This window comes from Megascapheus bottae, chromosome 6, assembly GCF_031878675.1.
Source record: "Megascapheus bottae isolate mThoBot1 chromosome 6, mThoBot2.hap1, whole genome shotgun sequence".
In the NCBI taxonomy this organism is placed as follows: Eukaryota; Metazoa; Chordata; class Mammalia; order Rodentia; family Geomyidae; genus Megascapheus; species Megascapheus bottae.
This window is the reverse complement of record NC_143514.1, coordinates 28081941-28107688: the sequence shown is the minus strand read 5'-3', so window position 1 is coordinate 28107688 and position 25748 is coordinate 28081941. Positions and strand designations below refer to the sequence as shown.

General features: G+C 34.2%; 1 protein-coding gene across 5 annotated transcripts in view; it reads left to right on the top strand.

Annotated features, from left to right (window-relative positions):
- Adgrl2 (adhesion G protein-coupled receptor L2) overlaps positions 1–25748 on the top strand; it is a 184415-nt gene that overhangs the window by 135330 nt on the left and 23337 nt on the right. For 3 of the 5 annotated variants that reach the window (XM_090334540.1, XM_090334541.1, XM_090334543.1), the window contains exons 5-13: positions 3697–4497; positions 10717–11010; positions 11587–11690; positions 12496–12681; positions 13419–13457; positions 16593–16776; positions 23015–23140; positions 23681–23886; positions 24918–25091. In XM_090334540.1, coding sequence (XP_090190666.1) covers positions 3697–4497; positions 10717–11010; positions 11587–11690; positions 12496–12681; positions 13419–13457; positions 16593–16776; positions 23015–23140; positions 23681–23886; positions 24918–25091 — 2114 coding nt within the window. The remainder of the gene's footprint in view (positions 1–3696; positions 4498–10716; positions 11011–11586; positions 11691–12495; positions 12682–13418; positions 13458–16592; positions 16777–23014; positions 23141–23680; positions 23887–24917; positions 25092–25748) is intronic. The other 2 variants (XM_090334542.1, XM_090334544.1) reach the window with 1 other exon arrangement.

Genomic DNA, 25748 nt, shown 5'->3' with positions numbered 1-25748 from the left:
TCCACAGCCTCTGAAAATTTTATAATTAATTTGTTAGACAAAGAACATTAAAATAATATTATTGGTTTATTATTATAATGTTTATGAGCATGAAAATATATGCATACTTATGTGGCTTTTGTACTTGCCTGTGTAATATTTGCATAAAAAAGAAATGAATGGAGAGTTCTTTATTGTTGACAGAGTGGTGAGAATTACATATATTTTACATGTATAGTTTTTTAAGTCATAGGATCTTGGAGGATAAATGAGAGTAATCATACTAGAATTTTGCATGTAACAGTTTTATTTTCATTTTGTTTTCCTTTATGCCAAATTCTTAGTATATATGAGAATTATATTATAATGGGGCTACAAGTTTTATTTCATGAGAAACCTTTACTATTAAGTTGATAGCAATGATTGAACATGAGATTATTCAAAACGAAATAGTGTGTCACTTCAGATACTGAGTATGTAGGGTATAAGTAGTTTGGTCACAGTTTGTCTTGCATATCCATGTAGTCTTCGCTGATGTTGATGGTGGGTCATGCACTTATATGTTTGCTGTACAGAAAACTAAATGCATTGTTATGATTGAAGTCACACAGTCTCTTAAAGAAAGCTCCTGTATTTAGCATGTGAGAAAGAATGCTGACTTTGTTAATTTCATTGCACTTTTATACTCTCGTAGTTGATAGATTTTTCACTGAACTGACAGATAATCTGTTCTTTGGTTTTCACAAAAAAATGATTACATAGAAATTTCTTTTGAAGAGCCATTCTCCAATCATCAAAGGTTTTATTTACTAAAACAACTTATTATTGGATGTTATTGTTCAATTTTCATCAGAATTATACATTATAATACAACTTTATACCCATTTACTTTTCCCTTGATATATGTTATTAGTTGTAAATAAAGGGAACTTCCTGTTTCATATTTTGCTCAGTAATTGCACAGTCATCTTTGTGCATCCAATACATAAAACCCCCATTGTTTTGAATGAATTATAAACAAAATACACCTTTACTTTCTTTACTGAGCTCGTTTTTCAGTGTCCTGTTTTAGTCCCATCATTACATTGGATTAGCTTGTTTTTTACTAAAATCATTTTCCTAGGGAAGATAAACAACTATATTGAGGTAATAGTCTGAGCAGTCACAACACTAATGATGTTTTTTATCCTCATTTTTCCAACACGCCCTTCCGTTATTGATTCTAAGCAGGTATAATAATGATTTCCACTCAGGAGTCACTTTAGGACAACTGTTTTATAAACAAATATTCCTAACACAGTGACCCCAAATGTCTCCTATGTGTGAGATGTAGTCAGCATTACACATTATAGAGCAAGTATGTTTCCTGAAAGTGGCTAAATGGGCCAAGTTGGTTTAAAGCAGGTTATATGCCAAGATGGTTCTCCCCAAAGTTTTCCACAAGTAATTAGAATTTTAATTCTAAAAGATGAATCTGAAATCCTACTGCAAAGGCAATACTTTGAGTAATCACTTTAGAAATGTAGCGTTATCACATTCTGATGCATTTTAATAAGACAAGAGGGAGAAACACAAACCTCAATGGAGTCATCATATGAATTCAGGCAACATACTTCAAAGTCCAAATAGAATCTAAAATAATATTACCGTTTCTAATTACCAACTATTTACCAACAAGTATCTTATTTGCACCTTTTTTGCATAATCCATACCTTTATAGGGTTTCTATTTTTTTAAAAAAATTTAACTCCTATAACTGTACTAATCAGGTTTATTTTAAGAAAGCATATACCTTTTCTGGGTCTGTGGAGTCAAGGTATTTGCTATGAATGCTCAGTATGATTGCTGTTGCATGCTCGCTTGCTTTTTGTGTAAATTAACGATTATAGAAAATGTCATAATAAGCTAACCATAATTCTTTCTTCCTTTTTCTCCTTGCCTACTGTGCTTGCTTTTCCCTTGTATGTATTTTGCTTACTTTTTTTTTAAATAGTCTTAATATTACTACGTTTGATATATCTGATATGGAAAGTTAAAAATATCTAGAATGTGTATGTAAATTAAAGATGTAAATATGCTAACTTTATTGGGCAAGAAAGACATTACCTTATTTCAACCTTTAATATCCCTATTTGGCTCAAGGGGAGATTTATGTATTCCTGAATAGGAGGCATTTTAAATTGCTAAGATGGGTTTTTCTAGATGTCAGAAACGGCTTTTCTAGATGTCAGAAAGTAGAAAAACTATTGAAATATGAATAACTTAACTGTAAGATCTGTCTTTAAAAAACTATTTTCATGGAAAAAAATGTTGTTGCTAAATTTGACCCAAATTTAAAATTGAATGGTCATTTTTATGAATGCAATTTCTTTTTATTCATATGTATTTAATCAGTGTTACAATTGAGCTCACATTAGATAAATGGGCTTGATACACCTCTGCATGCATTTATGTTGATAGCATACATATATAAAGGCAAACTTGATAAGACTTCTGAGTGACTTTGGAAAGGCATGAGTATGTGTAGCATACATTAGTGAAGAGTTTCATTATTTATTCAGGTACACTAAGTGAAGCAACATGCCAACTTATTTGTATTGCCTCCTTAATCTACTAAAATGATTGATCCATGTTCTTTTATGTAACTTTAGAATCTTTCTCCTGCTAGGTTTTCCTGTGTGTTTCTCTTTATCCAAAGTAGTACAGCTACTTGTTCTTCCTATATTTAGCATCTGTTACGAATTCAATCTTAGACTAATAGTCAATTTATTTTAATCTTTTTTCTTTTTTCCTTGCACCTTTTTTTTATTTTTCTTCCGATGCTTAAAATAGAAGTGGAGCAAAAAGGTAAATAACGTATTCAGCCTGAACCCCAGCTCCTTGTTATGTGCCTTATGGATGTTAACCTCCTCCCTCCCCTCTCCCCACAACACTCCTATGTTAAAATAATCAGCAGGATCTCATACATGCACCTCATAAAGAAGTCGACTGTTGGCAATGAGATTATATGGGCGCTAAATCTGATGATGGGGTAAAAATTCTGAAGTCTGCGTGGGGGAGCTGCCCTTTCTTGTTTCTTCCCCCCCCCTTTATCTCTTTTTTTCCAACACCCTTGGACATTTTCTTTAATAATAAGTGTCATCTTGCTTGGCTTCCAGAACCCTCTCCATAGCATGCCATGGTTATACGGGGTCCTTCTGGTTCTTCCATTACTGTTTTCCTTGTATTTACTTCTCTCTATTCCTAATTACATTTTCCAAATATTTATATTTGAATGGAAACACTTATAACTTCTGTTGAAGTTCTAATTAAGCCTTCATGCTTTTCGGTCTTATTTGCCTTATTTTATGGTTTTGCTTTTGGGGAGTCTTAGACATGGGCTAGGGATTGGAGGGCATAGAGTTTGGACTACAAAAAAAACTGCACACTATTACAAGTTCGAAGTTTGAAAGCATGTATTACAAATTATAAGATAAAAACACTTTTAAATTTTAAATTCTGAATGAGCAGAACATAGGTGTTTGGATTTGTGGAAATCAACCCCAGCCACTTTGTATGCTAGTACTCCTTGCATTAAGTGTAATTTTTGAAAAATCAAATGCTAATAAAATATATCTTCTTTTTTTGGTTAAGTTTATAATCAATAAAACTTTTGCTTAAGTAATTTATTTTTTTTTTAACTTTGCTTACTTCTTGTCTTTTCTCTGTGACTGTTAGTTTTTGTGTGCCCTGGGACTCTGAAAGCAATTGTGGATGCACCGCTTATATATGAAGCTGAACAAAAGGCAGGTGCTTGGTGCAAAGACCCTCTTCAAGCTGCAGATAAAATTTATTTCATGCCCTGGACTCCTTATCGCACTGATACTTTAATAGAATATGCTTCTATAGAAGACTTCCAAAATAGTCGCCAGACAACAACGTATAAACTTCCAAATCGAGTAGATGGTACTGGATTTGTGGTGTACGATGGTGCTGTCTTTTTTAACAAAGAAAGAACAAGGAATATTGTGAAATTTGACTTGAGGACTAGAATTAAGAGTGGTGAGGCCATAATTAACTATGCCAATTACCACGATACCTCGCCGTATAGGTGGGGAGGAAAAACTGATATCGACTTAGCAGTTGATGAAAACGGCTTATGGGTTATTTATGCCACTGAACAGAACAATGGCATGATCGTTATTAGTCAACTGAATCCATACACTCTCCGATTTGAAGCAACGTGGGAGACCATATATGACAAGCGTGCTGCCTCAAATGCTTTCATGATATGTGGAGTCCTCTATGTGGTCAGGTCAGTTTATCAAGACAATGAAAGTGAAACAGGCAAGAATGCAATAGATTACATTTACAATACCCGATTAAACCGGGGCGAATATGTAGACATTCCCTTTCCCAACCAGTACCAGTACATTGCTGCAGTGGATTACAATCCAAGAGATAACCAACTCTACGTGTGGAATAATAACTTTATTTTGCGATATTCTCTGGAGTTTGGACCACCTGATCCTGCCCAAGGTAAGGAAGGAAGTTTGATTGTTAGTATTTATATCATTTGTGAACTGCTTACTTTTAAAAGACTTGTAATTTCCCACCTATTTTCTTCCCTTCTCCTAGTTAAAGCACAAAAGATAATGTTCTCTATTTTAGCTTATTTTGTTCAATTTTCTTCTTTGAAAGTCATTTAAATGGTGGCTTCAAGAAATGGTGGCAACATGAGTCAGTTTGGTTTTTCATTGCAAAAAATGTAATACTAGATACAAACTTGTTTGTAGCTTTTTTTCCTCCCCCTTCTTCACCTGACTTCTAGATTGATTACAATCCATGTGCAGACCTTTTAACTTCTTGGCGCCAGTGGTTAGAGGAAAATGTGTATTATGAATTCTCAAGGGACCTAGCTAGGTTTGATGTACAATGTCAGTTGTAACTGTTTTGGACTTTTGGTATATATTCTGTGGGAGGAAGAGTTTCCAAACATCTTTCTAGTTCATCACATAAAATCACACATTTTTGTTTTCTGATAAATCAGTGCCAGTATAAGTCAATAATTCTGTGACTCTAAATGTCATCTTCAAAATTTCTCTGGTCATGCACAGACCAATCATTAAATTATTTCAACATATGATTTGTGATGACAAATCTGTTGGTATTTTAAAATTTGTGTTCTATTTAAGTACTTTTTTTGAAGGAACATTAATTACAATATTGTGGTAGATATTTTGAAAAGGTTTTGTCTATTAAGTAATATAAGTACATGAGTAATAATTTGTGAAATAAATTAAATATTTTATTAAAACAAGATTACCTCATACTTATGACAATAGAGTAACTTTTAATGTAATATTATAGAACTATCACTAATTGCTTTTCTATTTAAACAGTGATGTTTAAAGATTTTAGATATGAGTATTTGTTGTGTTAATTGGAATTTCCAAATTATAAAAATACCAAAAAATTTAAGTAACTGGAAAGTTTTTGAAATGATTACATCAATCTATTAACCAGGTGGAACATGCATTATGCTTACCTTGTTAAAGCAATCTTCATATACACATTTAAGTGTACTCATATGTAGAAATATATAACCACTCACTTTAAATTCCATTGGTAAGTTCTAAATATTGTCATACATTTAGAACCTCCAGAGAAATCAGTCTTTTGTAATTGCAGTTCTATTAAAAGTATAGAATATGAAATTATATGAATTTTGTTCATAAAATATGACTAACAATGTCCTTATGACTTATTGTGAGATATATCTAGGATCTTTTGTGTCCTAATATATGATTGTTCAATTTTTAACAATGAAACCTTTTACTTTTCTGTTAGGAAGCCAGCAATTGGGGGTGTTTTGTGTATCTCAGTTTTTCAGAGATTACCATGTGCTTCTGTATCTCTCACTCTTCTCAAAAGTCAAGCTTCAAGCATTGTAGATTTCACACACTGGCTAAAATTTTTATGGATCCTTGTGTTAATCTTTGTGTAACCCTCATTACCCTGATAAATGTTATATTTTTCTAGGGTGGCAGTAAATCTTTTACTTTCATTAGGAAGAAAAAAGATAGAAAATGCTTTAAAACCTAAAAATTCATAATCAAGCACCATCGAAGAATTATGAATAAAGAGTAGAGATGCTACTTGCCAAAGAATACTTGAATGAACAGAAACAAGTAGCAGTATCATTCTCTACATGTGGTATATGTACTAGTAAATATTTTTTATGTATTTCCAATCAAGAGGCTCTGATAATTCAGATTATTTTTTCTGAAGACCAGTTGCCATCTTTGAAAATGAGAAACTTGAACATATACCTTAAACATTATCTTAATTATTCACAGAACACAGAAATTCATATTAACCCCTTATTAAGCCCTAAGTAATAATAAAAATGTGACCTGAATTTATTTTGCTGCATTTGATTCATATTCTTATTCTTTTTCCTTATAATTCTCCTTCATGTGCTTCTGTCCCTTTGAAGTATGCTATCCATGTACCTGTATATGAGACCTTGCAAAACCTCCAGTATAAATGTTCAGGGCATCCCAATAAGCCTCTGTCAGCTTTCTTAGAAGCAAGAGTCAAAGTGAGAGGACAGAACAACCAGAGAAATCAAGTATTTAATTTCATAAAACAGTTACTAGCAAAAATCCTTAAGTAAAATCTTAGTAAGAACTGAATCTTAGTAACAACTGAATGCTTGCATGATAGAGCAAAAAGATGGTGAGCTTAAGAAGAGCTTGAGCTATACCCTGTATCAAAAAAAGGAGTGAAAAATGTTTTATGGACTGAATGTGCTACAATGTATGTGGCAACAAGTGAGGTAAAATTATCTATTCATTCTCTTTTCCATTATGGGATCTTAGATCCGATTGTTTTTTCACATTTATAATTCCAAGCTCTTCTGTTTCTAACAACCTGAGGCATAATTTTGTTTTGTCTTTGAGTTTTTAGCTTTTTCTTGTTCTTGCATGTTATATTTGCTTCATTTCCCTAAACTAAGACTGATATTCCTATTTCAGTCCATTACTGGTTTAACTCTTTGTTTTTCATTTTTTCTGATTTATAATTGCTTAATCTGCTGACAAATCTTACATCCCAAATATGAAATATAGAGGGTTGAATTTTAGAAGTTTTTCAATATATATCTTAAATTTAATTGTGAACAAAGATACTCCAGTAATCTGAGGGAAATATTTTAGCAAGAGTTAATTTTGTTTATATGAATGAAATATTTAGCATAGATTATATACTTCCTGTATCTCCTTCCATTAATATTGAATGTTCTTAGCTGAGTAGCCCATGCCTGCAATCCTAGCTACTCAGGATCACAGTTCAAAGCCAGCAAGACAGCCTGTGAGACTCTATCTCTAGTTTATTACTAAAAAGCCAAAAGCAGAGATGGGGCCCAAATAGTAGAGTGCTTCTAGCCTTGAGCAAAAAAAAAAATAAATAAATAAAAATCTCAGACCCTGAATTCAAGTCCCTAACCACCCCTGAGTGTTCGTTAAAGCATGTTCAGTTTTTAGATGTTAAATACATATACGTTAAACGTTCATTTTCACTTACTCACTTTAGCTGGAGTTACCTCAGTGAAAATTAGGTGAGTTTTTGGAAGTTCAGTGAGAAGATTGTTATCCCTCGTGAATTATCCCAAATCTATTTGATGCAGAAAGAAACCTGGTAATGATGTTTTTAATTTATACTACCACAGAAAATAGGACAGTCCTGGGTATTTGTTGAAGCCTTCATGGCTACTCAGTTAAATGTATTATGGTTGCACAGCTTTTGAGTGTTTATACTTGGATGGTAATTGGTAGGCAGACTGCTAAGTCATTGCATCTGGATGGGTGAAATTACCTGAAGAACAGAGCTATGTAGTGAAAGTTTAGCTTAAAGTTATCATTCTAGCAGGAGTCCCTATGGCTTTTATTACTATTTGCCAGGTGTGTTTCAACTTTTGAACCTTCTGTCATGTAGATTTCATGATGAAAGTTTTGCTTTAATCTTATGTTCTGATATCGTATAAAATAAAGGTAAGTTACTCTATATGATGGTATACGTTTTCAAGGTTTGTGGAAATCTTTTCTGAGAAAGGTGAGATCAAACCAGTGGAGTGATCCATCCTAATAATCCTTGCTACTTAGGAGGTAAAGGTGGAAAGGATCACAGTTTGAGGCCAGTCAAGGCCACAACATTTACTAGACTCCATCTCAAGCAATAAAAAGCACTGGTACACACTTATTTTTTCAACTCTGTAAGAAGAGTAAATAGGCTTGCCATTTAGGATTTTCTAGGCAAAAAAGTGACTTCCTATTTAAAAAATGTAGTAGGAGAATGAATCAAGTGGCTAGAGCTTTTGCCTAACATATGTAAGTAAGGCCTTGAGTTAAAACCCCAGGAATAATATGATCTGTTGATCCATGAATGGTGATTGGCCTAGCATCTGGCATGTAAATGTTGAATAAGTACAAGCCTTTATCACCACCAGATGTTCTCCTGGTACTTGTAAGAAGAAATAAGACATTTAGAAATATCTCTGTATTTCCAGCTTCAGCATTTCTTGAAATATTGCCAAACCTCAGAAGTTCAGGTTGTTCTCCTATAGGATTTAGTGTAGAAACTTAAAATTTTACTTCCATGAAATCCCAACATTTCACTGATTTACCCTTGATTAATGTATCAATTTTCTTTAGATTTCTTTTGACAATCAAAAGGTGCAAAGGTGTGAAAATACACCCTCTCCCCCATAAAAAAAGAACAGCCTATGGGTACCTAACTGAAGAACATTTTATTTACTGGAGGTGATTGGCTGCTTTGTCTCAGTTATTACAAAATCTTCAATGCTTAGAAACAAGTCACTAATTATGGTATACATATTTCACTGATTAATTATGTATTAATTAATATAGTGTCACAGGATACCTAAGGTATTATAACACTGAACCATTCTGTTCTGCCCTTTACTAAGTCCCCTCAAAGGCTCTATTCTGTGGCAGTCATCTGACACTTCTGTGCAAGATTGCAATGCTTTTGACAAATGTTAATTGAAAAAACACTGAAAGCCTAGCTGCATTGTAATCAAAAGAAAATTACAGAGGTTTAACAAGATGTCAGGCAAGTGCTTTACTAAAAAGATAGACAGGTTTGAATAGGTTTCTCCTACAGCTGGCTAGGCATGATGTTTGACTGATACACATAGGCACTGCTCATCATGTCAATAAATGGTGTTATGAAAATAAAACATGTACATAAAGACTTTCTCCTGCGATTGAAGAGAAAAAGCAATACAGTATATTTATTGATAACAAGAAATTTGTAGCCAACCATGCTGGCTAATGCCTGAAATCCTAGCTACTCAGGAGGCTAAGATCTAAGGATCGCAGTTCAAAGCCAACCCAGCCACTAAAGACCCTGAGACTTTTATCTCCAATTAACCACTAGAAAACTGTAAGGGGCGCAATGGCTTAAGGGTTAGGACAGTAGCCGTGAGCTGAAGAGCTCAGGAACAGTACCCAGGTCTAGAGTCCAAACCTCATGACTTCCCCCCCCCCCAAGAAAAGATATTTGTAAGTCCTTGCCTTACAGTATTTTCTCTACTGTATCAGAATTATACAAATAGTTGTAGACCAGAACTTAAAATATTAGACATAGAATGACCACATGAACTCTTAAAGATTAAATTAAAATATGATCAGTTTTTATGATTTGAATGTGACAGTTGGCAGTACAATTTAAATGCAATGCATAATATGAATAAAGCATACATTAAGCATTGTTAGAAACTAGTGTTAAATTCTTCTAATAAATTCTAGATAATCAAATTTTTACTCAATTTTTGGTGCTGCTTAAATAAGTAATAAATTACAGAGAAAACATTGAGTTTCTTTCTTTTTAGCAGACTTACTTGTTTGAAAATAATGTTGGAGGTAAAAATAACCTTTTCTTTAAAAGTGCTCTGCTTTGAAATGTTTGGCTATAGTTTCTTTTATTTTCTTAGTCAGTGTGATATGGAAAGCAGGTTTCAAATTAGGCAGTATATGTTCTGATCCTTTTATCTTGGTAACAGAATATATTATTACTTTTGACCAGAATTAGCTGCTACTCCTTTCAAAAAGTAAAAAAATGTCAGAGTCCAAGATAGGTCCTTAATAAGACAGCATGACAGTCTTATCTTCTGTTTGGAACTAACCAGGCATGTTTAAAGTCTCTCCAGCAAGAATGGCTGCTGGGTGGAAAGATGTCACTATTTATTTTCCTCAAGATGTAGAGTAGGTGACTAAGTCTTCTACCATCTTAGTTGTAGTCATACTTTCATTGACATTGTGAATTGTTTATAGAGTATGAGTTTATAAAAGAGTAGAATCTTATTGTTAGCTTACCTTTTGTTTCCTGTTAGATGGTCTATAATGAAAGTATGCTTAAACTGCACCCTCAAGTATTTAATTTAAAAGGAAATCCAACAGAATCATACATGAAGAAACTACATTGAAAATTATAATCTTTCAGGCTGTGTTATCAATAAGTTATAATAGTTGCAAAGATTCATCCTATTCTACTAATATTTGAGTAGGTGTCTGTTGATGGGCAAACAGAGGGTAAGAGGCGTATGTGTGTGTGTGTGTGTGTGTGTGTGTGTGCACGCACACACGAGCACAGACACAAGTATACTTATTCACATGTGTGTTACCAGTATGTGGGTGTGTGCTTGAGATTAATGCACTCATCTTTTCTCCATAGTGCCTACCACAGCTGTGACAATAACTTCTTCAGCTGAGCTGTTCAAAACCACAGTATCAACCACAAGCACTACTTCACAGAAAGGCCCCATGAGCACAACCGTAGCTGGATCACACGAAGGAAGCAAAGGGACAAAACCACCTCCAGCAGTTTCTACAACCAAAATTCCTCCTGTAACAAATATTTTTCCCCTGCCAGAGAGATTCTGCGAAGCATTAGAAGCGAAGGGAATAAAATGGCCTCAAACACAAAGGGGAGTGATGGTTGAACGACCATGTCCCAAGGGGACAAGAGGTATTTCCTGTAAAATACCATGCATACGCTTTTACATTTAGTAAGGTCTGAATCACACTGAAGTGGATTGTATTTGAAGACAGGGACACTAAATCATAGCAGACTTTTATTATTTTTGTTTCTTTGGTAATATAGCATCTGTAGAAAGATTAAATGTGTTTTAAACTGTGTGTGTCATGTAAGGTCAGGTTTGGAATTACTGCTTGTTCCTTAAGGCCTAGGTCAAGAACTGATTATTTATTTATTTATTTATTTATTTATTTATTTATTGCTCAAGGACATTTGTAAGGTTCACCTACCGCTGCTTTTCTCACTAAAACTATCACTTTGGTTGAGCCTCAAGAAAATCAAGGGTTTTGTATGTTATTTGTTGTAAATATCTGATGTTTCTGTGCTGACTATATATTTACTGTTTATAATCTGCATAGTACTCTACATTTTTGGTTAGTTACTGTCAACGGCTCCAACTAGCATTTTTTGGAAAATGTAACACACAGACCAGAATCATCATAGCTGATTTCTTCAATACATGCAGAAAAATGGTTTCAATTTCTCTGTTTTCTACATCTGTTGTAGGAACAGCTTCATATCTCTGCATGATTTCCACTGGAACATGGAACCCTAAGGGCCCTGATCTTAGCAACTGTACCTCACACTGGGTAAATCAGCTGGCTCAGAAGGTAGGTTGGAACGTTTTTATGATACACATTGATGATTTAGGACTCTAACTTTCAGCTCCATTGCTCATTTTTCAGTAAAAAAAGTTTATATATATATATATGTATATATATATAATGCATAGTTTTGTCTGTAAATTATTTATTGAAAGTGACATGTGTTTTAGGGCCTGGTGTTTTCTATGTTAAGTTTTTTAGTGAATACATACTAATTTAATTTCATTCACATTTAGTTTATTCTCTTTCTTTTGATGTTCACAAGACAAATAGTGCATTGGCTTAATAAATCAGGTTTCATTAGTTAGTGACTGAATCCACAGAATGCAAGCAGATGTTCATATGACACATGATTATGATAAAATAACTATAAATGACTTTAAAAGACATCGGTAACTTGAGTGTTTCATTATCATGCAGTGCCTTGTTTTCTTCCTATTCATCTGCTTTTCTGGAGAAATGAACACTAGATAATAACTTTGTGGATCATACTAATTACCTTCATATATAAATAAGAGTTTTTTAAATACGCATTTAAAAATAGTGGCATTAAATGAGAGTGAGCACTATAGGGAAGAGTGGTTGTTGTTTTGTTTTGTTTTTTTCCTTGTCTGAATGAGGATTTCTTTTGTGTATTGAGGATCTAAAAACCTTTAATCTTGTGAGATGAAGAGAAAGTTACTGGTCTCAATTAGTTGCAGATTTTGACTGTTTGCGATCTTCCACACCCACCCCAGAGGTACTCAAAGAGAAGTAAAATCTACAAACAGAATAGGAAATCTTACTGAGATAAGCAAAATTGTCATTTCAGATCAGGAGTGGAGAAAATGCTGCTAGTCTTGCCAATGAACTGGCTAAGCATACCAAGGGGCTCGTGTTTGCAGGAGATGTCAGTTCTTCTGTGAGACTGATGGAGCAATTGGTGGACATTCTGGATGCACAGCTGCAGGAACTGAAACCTAGTGAAAAGGACTCGGCTGGACGGAGTTATAACAAGGTAAGGAGATTTGGTTTAAACTGGACATTCTCTATGGCAGCTTTCCACTCTGGAAGCAAGTTGCCAAACCTGGCTCCTTAGACATGCACATAGAAACAACACTCTTAATTTGATTCATTTACCAGGAAGAATTAAAAGTGGAGAAAGGAGTGATGATGCCTCCCACACTACCCCCAGAAATGATACAAATTACCCAGGAGATTTTAGTTGGCAGCTTATTTATCCATCAGTCTCACTTGGAGAGTAGATTATCAGACATTGCAGTTTATGAGCTTTGTGTTCTTATACATGAAGCACTTATGGTAATAGCAAAATGGTTAAATGTATAGGCACTAATAATTGTCACTGAAGCAATGTCAACTTGGGAGAAGGTTATTTCACCTAATATGACAAAAATATGACAATTACTTCATGCTCAATTAGGTTCATTTGAATCTAAAAATCTGTAGCTGAGATGTGGACTTTAAAAAAAAAAAGCCCACAGTATTATTTTTGTCTCTCTCTTTACTCATTCATTTATTCACTCATTCATTCATTCACTGTGTTAATGTGATTTGGGTTAGTATACTTGATAAAGTACAACAAAAGAGAAGCTGTGTTGGCAGTCAATGTAAACACACAGACATCCAGAGAGCTACTTTGGAACTCTTGAAACATCACCTTAAGTTTTGAGGATTCTTCTTTCCTCATTTCAACAGGTATAATCTAACCTCTGATTTCTTTTCTTTACTTAAAAGCTCCAAAAACGAGAGAAGACATGCAGGGCTTACCTTAAGGTATCTCTCCTGTGCTGTCACCCTGCTTTCTCCCTTCTTCAGCTACCTGCCACGCTTTATCATCTTGCTGCATGATCCAATGTATTTCAGTCTTTGATAATTATATAATGTGCCCCATATCAGCTGTACAAATGTTGGCTTTTCACAGGTATATTACTTTTAGAATAAGCAAATCATTTATCTTAATAATTTCAGCTGTTTTTCTCATTCATCCAAAGTATAAAAATTTTAATGAAGTATCTTCTTCTGAATTGGAAGTAATCATATTACTGTCTTTGTTTTCTTGTATCATCTTTGGATTAAGCAATCACTTACATAAAACAGCTATGATATATTATTGGCAGTTTATCATATCAAAGACTGTGTGGTCATAATGTATGTGCATGAATCACTGCTTTCTTTGTAAGTAAAATAGGCTTTGTTCTGAAAAGCTTAGGAGTTTCTAGAATAAGGGATATTGATCTGGATTATTATATATAGATTATAAATGATGGGATGGTGATATCAGTATATGTTACCTGTTGGTTTTATTACACTATAGGAGCAGAGTCATGGTTTGGCTTCAGGTTTTGCACTCCTGTGGTGTCTGTTTCTGTCTTGTAAATCAGAGTACTAGAAAACATGCTAAGGCTCACAGTACAGTTACGTCATACTAGATCTCTGTGACAGATCAAGATACTAGTACTGTACTGTGTTTTGTTGTGATCTGTTTGCAGTTTAGAATTTCCTTTGGGTGCCATTTTCAAGGGAACTCAGATCTTGAAAAGCAAATTCATACATTCTATGGTGACAAAACTAGAGTACTTTGATAGTTTCAAACAAATCTGTATCTTCACTGCTTCTAGTTGGTGAGATCTAGGAGGGGGGGTGGTGTCTCACTATCTAGGAAAAGATATTGTTGGACTTGAACATTTTCAAGAAAAGGCAGTGTGAAAAGTATATTTTCAGGAGATAATGTTCTGACGGTCCCTCTTTAGCTTATTTAATGGGTGGCAAGAAGTAACTGCTGAAGTCTGTAGAATTTTTCAAATTGAAACCTTCAGATCACCTTTAAAGACATTAGTTAATGTACAGAAATGTAATAATTGGTATGTTGCCCAGGACATATATTTCAATGTGGGAAAGAATAGCCCCCCCTTTTTTTTTTTTGCCTTGGCAGGAAAAGACTAATTCAGGATTATGATTAGGATAGTGATTATGTTCATCCTAGTGGTGAAGTGTTTGAATAAAAAATTTCCGGCCATCAGAGAGGGTTTTGTTTCTCCTATATCTGATAAATTATAATGTGACCTTAATGTCTGACCGGTGTCATTTTTCTGTACTCTGTACATCTCAAATAAGCTTCTCAGTTCAGATATGGCTAATCAGACTTCCAAAATTACCCATCAGAAGCTGACTTACACCATACAAACTTAGTTTCTACAAGGAAGTTTTAGTAAGGAGTCATTTGTAACTTAAATTAGAGGCTCTAGCCTATATTTTTTGGTGACTAATGAATCTGGCCTCTGCAGACCAATTTGTGTTCTGCTCTAGCTATTGGCTGTAGCATAGTAGTGTCAACATTTTCACTGTTCTATCTCCTATGGCCAGAGTAAAGAGCCTCTCTTACTATTTGGAAGTATCTTCCACCTGCCATGAAGGCCATGGTGGCTCACAAAGAAGACAGATAGAGTGAACTAATTAATCTTAAACTGATGGTAACCTCGAACAACTCCCCATTCCCCTTGTTCATTTTAATATAGTATCTAGTATCTAAAAGTACTATTTCCACTGTTGTTAACACACACACACACACACACACACACACACACACACACACACACACACACACACATTCTTCTTCGTGATTACCAGTAGGTCAAAACAACTTGCCTACAGGCTTCATAGCATGAGTAGGCAAATGGAATAGTAAATAAATGTAGTGTTGTCAGATTTCCAGCTATTGAAAGGATGCTCAGGATATAGCTATAGTGATGTCATCGTAAGAACCTGCCTACAATTGATTAGCTGATAGCAGTCTATTTTTTACTGTGTTATTTGGTGTGGCGATAAATGAAATTTTATGTATACAGATTTGCCATTTGGATTTCTGAACATTTTATGCCTTTCTGTTTTTCTTAAATTAATGGAATAAATAGCCTTTACACACTTGCTTGATATCTTGATTCCTTTATTTTAAGGCCATTCTTTTTTAACTAAGGTGTCTTCACCAGCCTTTTCTTGTTTGTTTGTTTGTTTGTTTCCATTGTTGGTTTTAGCTGGACAGGAATTTTAGAAGAGTGAAGATGTTTGCAGATAGTTTATAAACTATTAAAATCACTTTTTTTTCGGGGGGGGAGGTGAGAGGGTCATGGGGTTTGAACTTGGCCTGGGCACTGTCCCTGCACTCTTTAGCTCAACGCTACCACTCTACCTCTGGGCCTGGGCAGTGTCCCTGAGCTTTTCAGCTCAAGGCTACCACCCCACCCTTGAGCCAAGCCCCACTTCCCAAAAGTTTTCTAGAGGTTAAATGGAGATAAGAGTCTCTGATCCTTTTGTGCCTTTTGTGCCTGGGCTGGCTTTGAACCTTGATCCTCAGATCTCAGCCTCTTGAGTAGCTAGGATTATAGGCATGAATCACCATGCCCGGCTAAAATCACTTTTTTACATGATAATAACTTCATAATATTTAGAAGGCATTTATTATTGTAGATCAGATTTTAAAAAGTAATGCGACTAAAATTTAAGTGTTAGTATTATTCTAGTCCAGAGACATCAGTGTTTTCTATTTAGAATAGCTAAGTCTTGAAAATATAAACAGGTTCACTTCAGTGGTGTAGCCACTTCAGTGTCTCAGATTTAAGAGCTTAAGAGCTTGCTACTGTTAGTTACATTTCTCTTTCAACAACTGAAATATGACTTGATAAACAGAAAAAGAGCCACCTTTCTGCATATACCTTTTATGATCAAATAGCTGTATACTAATGGTTAGTTCATATTTTCACATAGGTTTATTCCCAGTTTGGCAGATAGATGTTTTCTGGGCATTATTCCATCATGACAAATAAATGTCACGGTTGACACTAGTCAGCCATTGAAAAACCACTTTGGTTTTAGGAATAGTCAGAACTAATGATTATTTTGTAATGGATGTAGGCAATTGTTGACACAGTGGACAACCTTCTGAGACCAGAAGTTCTGGACTCCTGGAAACATATGAATTCTTCAGAGCAAGCGCATACTGCAACAATGTTACTGGATACATTGGAAGAAGGAGCTTTTGTCCTAGCTGACAATCTCTTAGAACCAACCAGAGTGTCTATGCCCACTGAAAATATTGGTAAGTGAATGTGTTGTCAGATTTAATTTTTATTTAGAAGGCAGATAGTTAAGAGAATAGTGTTTCTATGCTGAATCTGTTATTTCCTTGTGCCAAACTTCAATTTTGTTAAATTATTTTTGTCTGCTAGCTAAAGAAATATTGATCCCACTTAATAAAATTAATGCAGAAGTCAAAATCTGCCCCATATCTTTCTAAAGGTGCTTTTATGGTCATACGTGTGTGTTCCAATTGAAAAATCATTAAGGAAAAAAAGCATAAAAGTGCTTAAATGCCAGAATATGGATTGCTGAAGTAATAAAACTGCCTGCTATGGAGGGATGGCAAATTCTTCTCCATTGTATGTAATGCCTTTCTAATGTTAAATTATATTATGAAATATGTTCTCCTAGTCAAATATTTCAGCTCAGAGAACTTGATAGTAATGTTTATCTTAAACACGATTTTCTTCAGGTAAAATCATGATTAGTGAAGTACCTCTTTCATAGAATCCATATCCCATAGTTAGTAAAATCACTCCAAATCCCCCCACCCCTTGTTCTGTGTGTGTGTGTGTGTGTGCGTGTGTGTGTGTGTGCTAGTCCTGGCGCTTAATCTTTTGGCCTGAGCACTATCCCTGAGCCTTTTTACTACAGGCTAGCATTCTACCACTTGAGCAAGAGCTCTACTTTGGCTTTTTGGTGATTAATTGGAGATAAAGAGTCTCTCATGGATACTGAATGAAGTCTTCTAATCACCTAATTGTGCTTCCCATGTCCTAAGAATTCATATAAAAGCATGTATAAACTGGACATAATCAAACTATGATGCCTGGATGTAAATTCCCAACCTGTTTGTTTTGCTTCAATAAGGAATGAAATGAAATATTTAAATCATTAGTTTTGAGTAGGCTTCAAGTTGACTTAGTCATGATGAAAACATTTTCAACATAGTTTTCTTGTTGATAAAAAGTGAATATAATCCCCCTGCCTGAAGCTCCCATTGTTCTTGATGCTAATTTGATTGCTGTTTTTATATAATTTTCATATTATTTGTTGCACAGTGCTTCTCATCTGTTTACCAGTGAGGATGCAGGTGTAGACTTTATCATCCAGTTTAGTGAATACATCATGACAGTTATTTTACAGGTTGCATTATAACCTCAATCTGCTTTCTAGAGCTTGTCAATAGTGTTCAACTTTCAAACAAACAAACAAACAAAACCAAACTCCCTCTTGTGCTCTGACAACTATGCAAGACCATCCCATCCAGTGGGATAGATTAACTTCTGTACTCCCGCTCTTCCATATGAAGAACTCACTGGTTCTTTATGGATGAGATTGTTTATCTATCTATCTATCTATCTTATCTATCTATCTATTTATCTATCTATCTATCATATGATAATATGTTAATATATATCATGTGGCTATGGATATAGATATGTGTATAAATAATCTCAGGTCTTCTAGACCATAGTATCCATTTTACAGCAATTCTAAAATAATACCTGTAATTAACTTTGTTCTAACTACCCAAGGAATAGCAATATGAATGTATCATGAATATTCTAATATAGTTAGGCTTTTTTGTTTTCATGGTATTAACAATTTTATGACAAAAATAATTCATTACTTATGAAAAATCCTCATGTTTTCCCCAAACTTGGAGTGCTAAAATAACCTAATATCTATTATGTATGTCTTCATTGTGAAGCTCTTAATCTTAATTTAGGGCATGGTTGCAATATCTTAAATTATTAGAACAATTTGCTTTTCTTCCTTAATGATTTCTCTTTAAAGTTTTAGTCTAATTTCATAGAGTCGTTTCTCTCATAATAATTGGCACCATAAATGTGATAAAATTGTATCCAATCGTGGTACCTCTCACAATCAGCTTTGAGGTATAGATTATGAGGGTTTCCACCTTAAGCTAACAGATGAATTTTGGGTAAATGAACGCCCATAGAATTAATCATCAGCATAGTAACAGTTTTGTGACTTGGGAAATCATGTTGCATCCTACCCTCAACCCCAGAAAAATCACTGATGTGTACTTTTCTATTATTTCTATAGGATTTCTTTCTAGATTGAAAGGAATCATGCAGTAGGCACATTTTTTTGGTCTTGCCTCTGTTTAGCAGAACATTCTATTTATTTTTTCCATATATTTTTATTGTAATTAATAGAAGAGTTACATTATATTCACCAGATAGAAGGTGCATTACTTCACAAACATTGATACCCTTTCTCATGTCTTGGTCCCCATTTCCATCCCTCCACCTCCACCCTTTATCTTGTTTTCCTCCCCCCTCCCTATCCTATTTCAAGTAACTAAATAAGTATATATACAATATGTCAGATAAAGTGAAATACTGTAACAATATGAGATAACCAAGGGACAGCAAAAGAGATGAGAGATAACATAGTATATTAAGGACTACAATCACTCATTATATTAGATAGATGTACATGTCAGTACTTCACTCCTTTGCATTGATATTATTCCAGTGTAGGAACACATTGCGTATGTGTGTGTGTGTGTCTCCAACAATAACCACATTGTGAGAATTCCTCTTGCTTTAGATCTCTTTGAACATTAGTAGTTTTCCTTTTTAGCCATTTTATTGGTTCTTTAGTGGCATCTCATTGTGGGTTTACTTTTCATTTCTGTGATTGCTAAGATACTAACCAGTCAAGCACCACTGAGATCTGAGAATCATAGTTCAAATTCTCCAGTTATCTCTAATTAGCAAAAGCTGGAACAGGAAATGTGGCTCAAGTAGGAGTGCCAGCCTTCAGCAAACAAGCCAAGTGAATGCAAGAAGCCAGAGTTTTAGCCTGAGCTCCAGCATAGACACAGACATGCATACACACACACACACACACACACACACACACACACACACACACACACACACACACTTTGCTAAATAAATCTTTCGTATGTTTATTTTCTGTGGACCTAGTTTTGATGGCTAATTAGCTCATTTCTTTGTTCAGTTTTACTTGTGTTGTTTATCTTCTTTTTAAGATCACAAAGGTACTTTCTGTTTTGTTTTAGTTTTGGTTTTGTGTCAGTCAGTCATAGACCTTGAACTCAAAAGTTTAGGTTCTAACCCTAAGCATTTTTGCTTAATGCTAACACTCTACCATTTGAGCCCCAGCTCCACTTTTGTCTTTTATATGTTTACCGTACTCTAATCACACTTAAAATTTAATGAAAAGGAGTCTTAAAAAAAAAAGAAAATGTAGATATGTTTGGTTTCTGTACATTTCTAATAGTTGATTTTTTTCAGTATGATGTGCATATATTTTTACATTGTATGTACTAATATGTTGACTGAATATCTTAACAATGAGACAATATCCTTTCTTTTGAGACCTAATTTTATTGAATAAATTATGTGGGTGATGTGTTTGTTTAGAATTTCCAACATTCTTGATTTATCTCTGGCGAATCAAACAACAGTATTTAATAATTCTATATATGTAATTATAAGAGACTTCATCAGTTTAGGTTTCACATTTTTTTTCTTCCCCATAAAATTTCTTTTGTGCCATATCATAAGACAGTTCATGTTTGTTGTCATTACTGGTGACATTAAGGTTATTTAGAGGTTTAAGGTGTGTGCTATGTAACGTGACCTGGTCATCATAAAATTGCTTTTGATTTATTTTCATATAGGGTTATTGGTCAGAAGTTACTTTGTATAGACACAGTTACATTGTAATAAAACATCACAGTCATTCACAGTGACTGAGGTTTACTATTTCATCCTGCTGAACAACCATTGAGTGTGACTTGACTCTGCCTCCTCCATCTCCTTTTCTACTCTGTATTGTTATTGGTGGGATATAGGCCTGTAGAGCAACTCTCCTGGCAGACAGTGCATAGTTTTCCTGAGTGGCCCTCCGTGTTCTCATCTTCTTAGTTCTTTGCTTTGCAGCAAGTACTCTGATGAATTTGAAAAATAAAATAGGGTAGAGTTATTTATTAAAATATTACTGTAGAATTGTCTCTGAGTGAGATTTTGAATGGCTCTCCTACAACCATGTATAATGCCTCACGGAAATCTTATAATTTCAAGCACACAAAAATCATACAGATGAGTATAAACAAACACCTGTGAACCACAGTGTGGTATTTTACCATTACACATCAATTAAAAAATAATTATAGATACCGTGGACAGGTAAGTTGATGAAGATCATTCTCTGTGACAAATCAAATTAAAAATTGAGTAATTCTCAGCCTTAATTTATTTTCTAGCACTTGAAGTGTGTGTGTGTGTGTGTGTGTGTGTGTGTGTGTGTGTGTGTGTGTGTGTGTTTGAAATGGGGTTTCACAGTGTTGCCCAGAGTAGCACCAAACTTTAGACTTGAGTTCTTCTCCTAGTCTTGAATGTCTTGATTTCTGCCTCCTATATCGTGGTGCTTACTGAACAATAAATTCTCACAGTTGTCTTCAGTCATTCTGAACTTTACTTGTGATTGAGATATTATGAGAGACATAACTAATTTGAATTTTTTATGTAAGCAATTATTCTTTTTTTTAGTGGACAATATTTCTTTCCCAAAAGATTTTTAATGATATCTATGTCATATGTCAAGTTTCTACACATGTTAACATGTTAGCAGGGTCTAAAACTTTGAATTGTTGTGTATCCCTTGAGGCTTTCAACATTACTCCTTAAGGAATTACCTTGGCTGCTGTTGGTACTTGTCTTCCAAACGAATTTTAAAAATCAATTCATAAAGTTCTAAACACGAAGTACATCTTGGAGCTCTTGTTGAAATTTGTCTTCATTTGTATGTTGGTTTTGAAAGAAGTACTAGATTGATAGGTGGAGGTTTAGATAAGACTATTACTAATTATGTTTGTTCTTATATATTCTAATAAAAATTTTCTATTAATGTCATGTACTCTGCAGAGAAAAAAACACTGTAGTTTTATTTCTGGAAAACCTACATTGTTTCGTATCTTATAAATAGTAGATTTACAAGCTAATTTACCAAAGTATAAATTCTTGCCAAGGATTAGTTTTTTATGATTATATGCAGCTAATTATGTTTACTATGATTTGTTTCTTTTCTGGCTTCATGCCATTTCTTTTCTTGAGTTATTATATTAAGTGGTATCCTTTGGTACGGTGGTAAATAACAACAAGAAAACACAAATAAGGATCATTCTAACTTTCGAAGCAATGGTGGTTCAGGACTATAATTTCTACATTCTCACACTGCTAAAGGACAATCAGAAGATCAAAGCCAGCACAAAAACAAAAGAAATCCTTAGCCATTGTTTGCTGCAGATTTTAGATAGATTTCTTTTTAAAAACCAACCTTTTTTTTTTTCCCCCAAAACAAAGAGGCAAGGGTCCTTTATTACGAGTTCGGAATCGTACCTCCATGCACCCGTAGCTGGTGACGCTAAGAGGCCGCAAGCAGAGATAACACACCAAAACCAACCTTTTTAAAAAAATTTTTCTTTACTCTTTCTACAGAAGAACCAGTAAAATGTATATCTCAACTTCATATTCTGCAGCTGATGTATTTTAGTTACATGATTGAATTCTAGGAATTACTGAGCATTAATGTTTTCATATATATATATATATATATATAGCTAAATCCATATGTATTTTACAAAACAAACTGTGGAAAATAAAAAAATAAAGGTTATAGTTTCTACTAAATTAGTTTTGAAGGAAAATTAAACAGCCTTGGCATCATTGACCCATTACTTGTTCATTACTTGTTACTATTTTTAAGTGATGGATTACTTTCCTTATGTGCTTTTCAGATTTGCTAGTCAGTTTGAATATGCCATACATAGGAATAGATGTTATGTGTGTAAATAAGGAATGCAAGTTTACACTTGATTGTATCACTGGAAACTTATTAATTGAAAATATAGTAAAGAACCCATAACATATAATTTTATATATTTTAAGTTTTATGGTTTAAATACAATGTTTTTTTATTTTAAAGCCCTGGAATTTAGTGGATTAAAATATCAATTAATATTTAAAGATTTGAGATAGTTCTCAGTTCATGACAAAAGATATCAAAATATGAAGAAAAATGTTGCAATGATTATGCAAGATTGTTTTAAAGAAATCAAGTTTAAAAACTTTTAGATTTTAGATTTTATTCATAATTACTTTGAAATCTAACACAATGGAGTTTTGTAAATAAACTGTGGTTTAATGTCAAACCCTTGCTTCTCATCTGCCTTTATCCTTTCTCTCCTGCAGTTCTGGAAGTTGCAGTTCTCAGTACTGAAGGGCAGGTCCAAGACTTTAAATTTCCTCTGGGCATCAAGGGAGCAGGCAGCTCCATCCAGCTCTCAGCAAATACTGTCAAGCAGAACAGCAGGAATGGTAAGATGGAACAGCCTTGTAAAAATTGATACTTTGTCCTTATTTCTTATTTTTCTCTCCCCCCCTACTTTCCCTTATTCTGATCAGCTACATATTTGACACTAAATATAACAAAATTGATAGCATTTGTTGTTGTTCTTAATGTACTATGTTATCTCTCATCTCTTTTGCTGTCCCTTGGTTATCTCATACTGTTACTGTATTTTACCTTGTTATCTAATATATTGTATATATGTTTATTTGGTTATTTGAAATAGGATAAGGAAGGGGGGATAACAAGAAGAGAGGTGGGGGTGGGGGAAGGGAGAAAGGGTATCAATGTTTATGAAGTAATGCACCTTCTATCTGGTGAATATAATGTAACCCTTCTATTAATTACAATGAAAATATATCAAAAAAGCATATTTAAAATAATGCCTTACTCTTTCCTAATAAACTTCCAAATAAAGATTCTGTGAGGACTCCCTCCCCAAATTTTGCATCTTATTTTATTCATAAGTATATTTCCTGTGAGTCATATGACTATTTTTGCCTTTGTAGGGCTTGCAAAGTTGGTCTTTATCATATACCGAAGTCTGGGACAGTTCCTTAGCACAGAAAATGCAACTATAAAACTAGGCGCTGACTTTATCGGTCGTAATAGCACCATTGCAGTGAATTCTCACGTCATTTCAGTTTCCATCAATAAAGAGTCCAGCCGAGTATACCTGACTGATCCTGTGCTTTTTACCCTGCCACATATTGATGTGAGTTAATGTATGCTAACGAAATTGTGGAAGGTTATAAAACCAGAGGGGAAGAAAAACACAACTGACATGCTGGGATGCAGAGAGGAACACTGAAAAGAAGGGCAGGAGAAAAGACCTTACGATTTGAATTTTAAATGTTAGACTAGGTCAGAGACACAAGTTTAGTTAAGTCTGTGAACATAAAATTAAATGAGCCTGGTTCAGTGGTTATTAGAACTTTAAGTGTATTCTTAATGAAAGCTAATTCAGTAATCAACAGGAAAATGTAAATGACTCTAATTTGTTTTCAAATGAAAATTAACTCCTACCTTAGCTGCAGGATAGTTGAGTATTAACTCTTAAACTCAGCATTTTTGGTATGGCAAGTTATTTTTTAATTAACTTAGCAGTTCTGATTATATTGTGCCACCGTGGTTCTCAGGTATTGTGTTTTAAGAAATGCGGAGATGGAATTCCTGTGCTGTGCCAACTTAAATAGCCAGTTAGATTTCCAGAGTTGACAGAAATAAACTTGTGTAGTTAACGGTCTTTGTGTTGTGTCTACTTCACTGAGTTTATTTATGAGAGCCTTGATCTAGTAACTGTGTGTTTCAAAGGGCTGCTATTGTGTCACTTAGAAATACCCATAAAATGGGCCCATTGAAAACTGAATATTTTTAAAGACATTTGGTCCTTATAGAATTTTCTCAGAACAAATTTATGGCTCTAATCTTCTCAGAAAGTGGCAGGGGTGGGGAGGGGGAGATGTAATGTGCATCAATATGTAAAATCATAGTATGGGAATTGTAATTGCATAAAATGAGTCTTTGGCAATTTAAAGTACACTTGAAAGTATGTCATACTATAAAGCCCCTTTTAAGTGAGATATCTCCCATATATAACAGGAGTTCACAATTTTGCTGATGAAAAACTTTATAGTCCGAAACATGCAAACTTTAATCTCAATTACTTTTTACACATATTAGACAATTGCTGCTGGCATCTTAGAATGTAAAATCCTAATTTTATCTTGTCATTTGATTTCCCAGCCTGACAATTATTTCAATGCAAACTGTTCCTTCTGGAACTACTCAGAGAGAACTATGATGGGATATTGGTCTACACAGGGCTGCAAGCTGGTTGACACTAATAAAACACGTACAACATGTGCATGCAGCCACCTAACCAATTTTGCCATCCTCATGGCCCACAGGGAAACTGCAGTAAGTATTTTTACACTTCTAATTAGTAGCAGAGCAAAACCTGAGAGATTCAAAGGAGCTTGTATAATAGTCTGTCTTCGGGTGCTTATCAAAACTAAAAAGGAAACAGTAATGTGGATTTCAGCTTGTATATGTTTTAAGAACTCCAGGCACTATATTACTGTTTTTGTTTGAAGTCACATGCTTGCTTGTCAGTTGACATACCTACTCTAACATTTCTTTCTTTTGCTAGGAATTTGTTAGAGGTAATCAAGAATGTATAAAATGAATGGCAGTAGGTCACACAAAAGAGACAAAGACTCCATCTCAAATGTTGGAATCTTATTTTACACTTCAAGTTTCCTAAGTACTTTTCACATGGTGTATAGGGCCACAGATTTTGAAAAGCTAGAATGACTGCCTGGAGGTTTTCTTACTTAGTCTTAATTTTTAGAATTAAGAGAAAATAAAGGATAAACTATATTTCATGAAGTGTAGAATGGGGCTGGGATATAACTTAGTGGTAAGGAGCTTGCATAACATATGGTAGGCTGAATCAATTGATTGCTTCCAAAAGTGTGAAATTACTTGTCTATCTATCACACACCTACCAACATACTTACCTGCCTACCATCTATCTACTACCTGTTTATCTATATCAGTAACTTGTAGTATTTA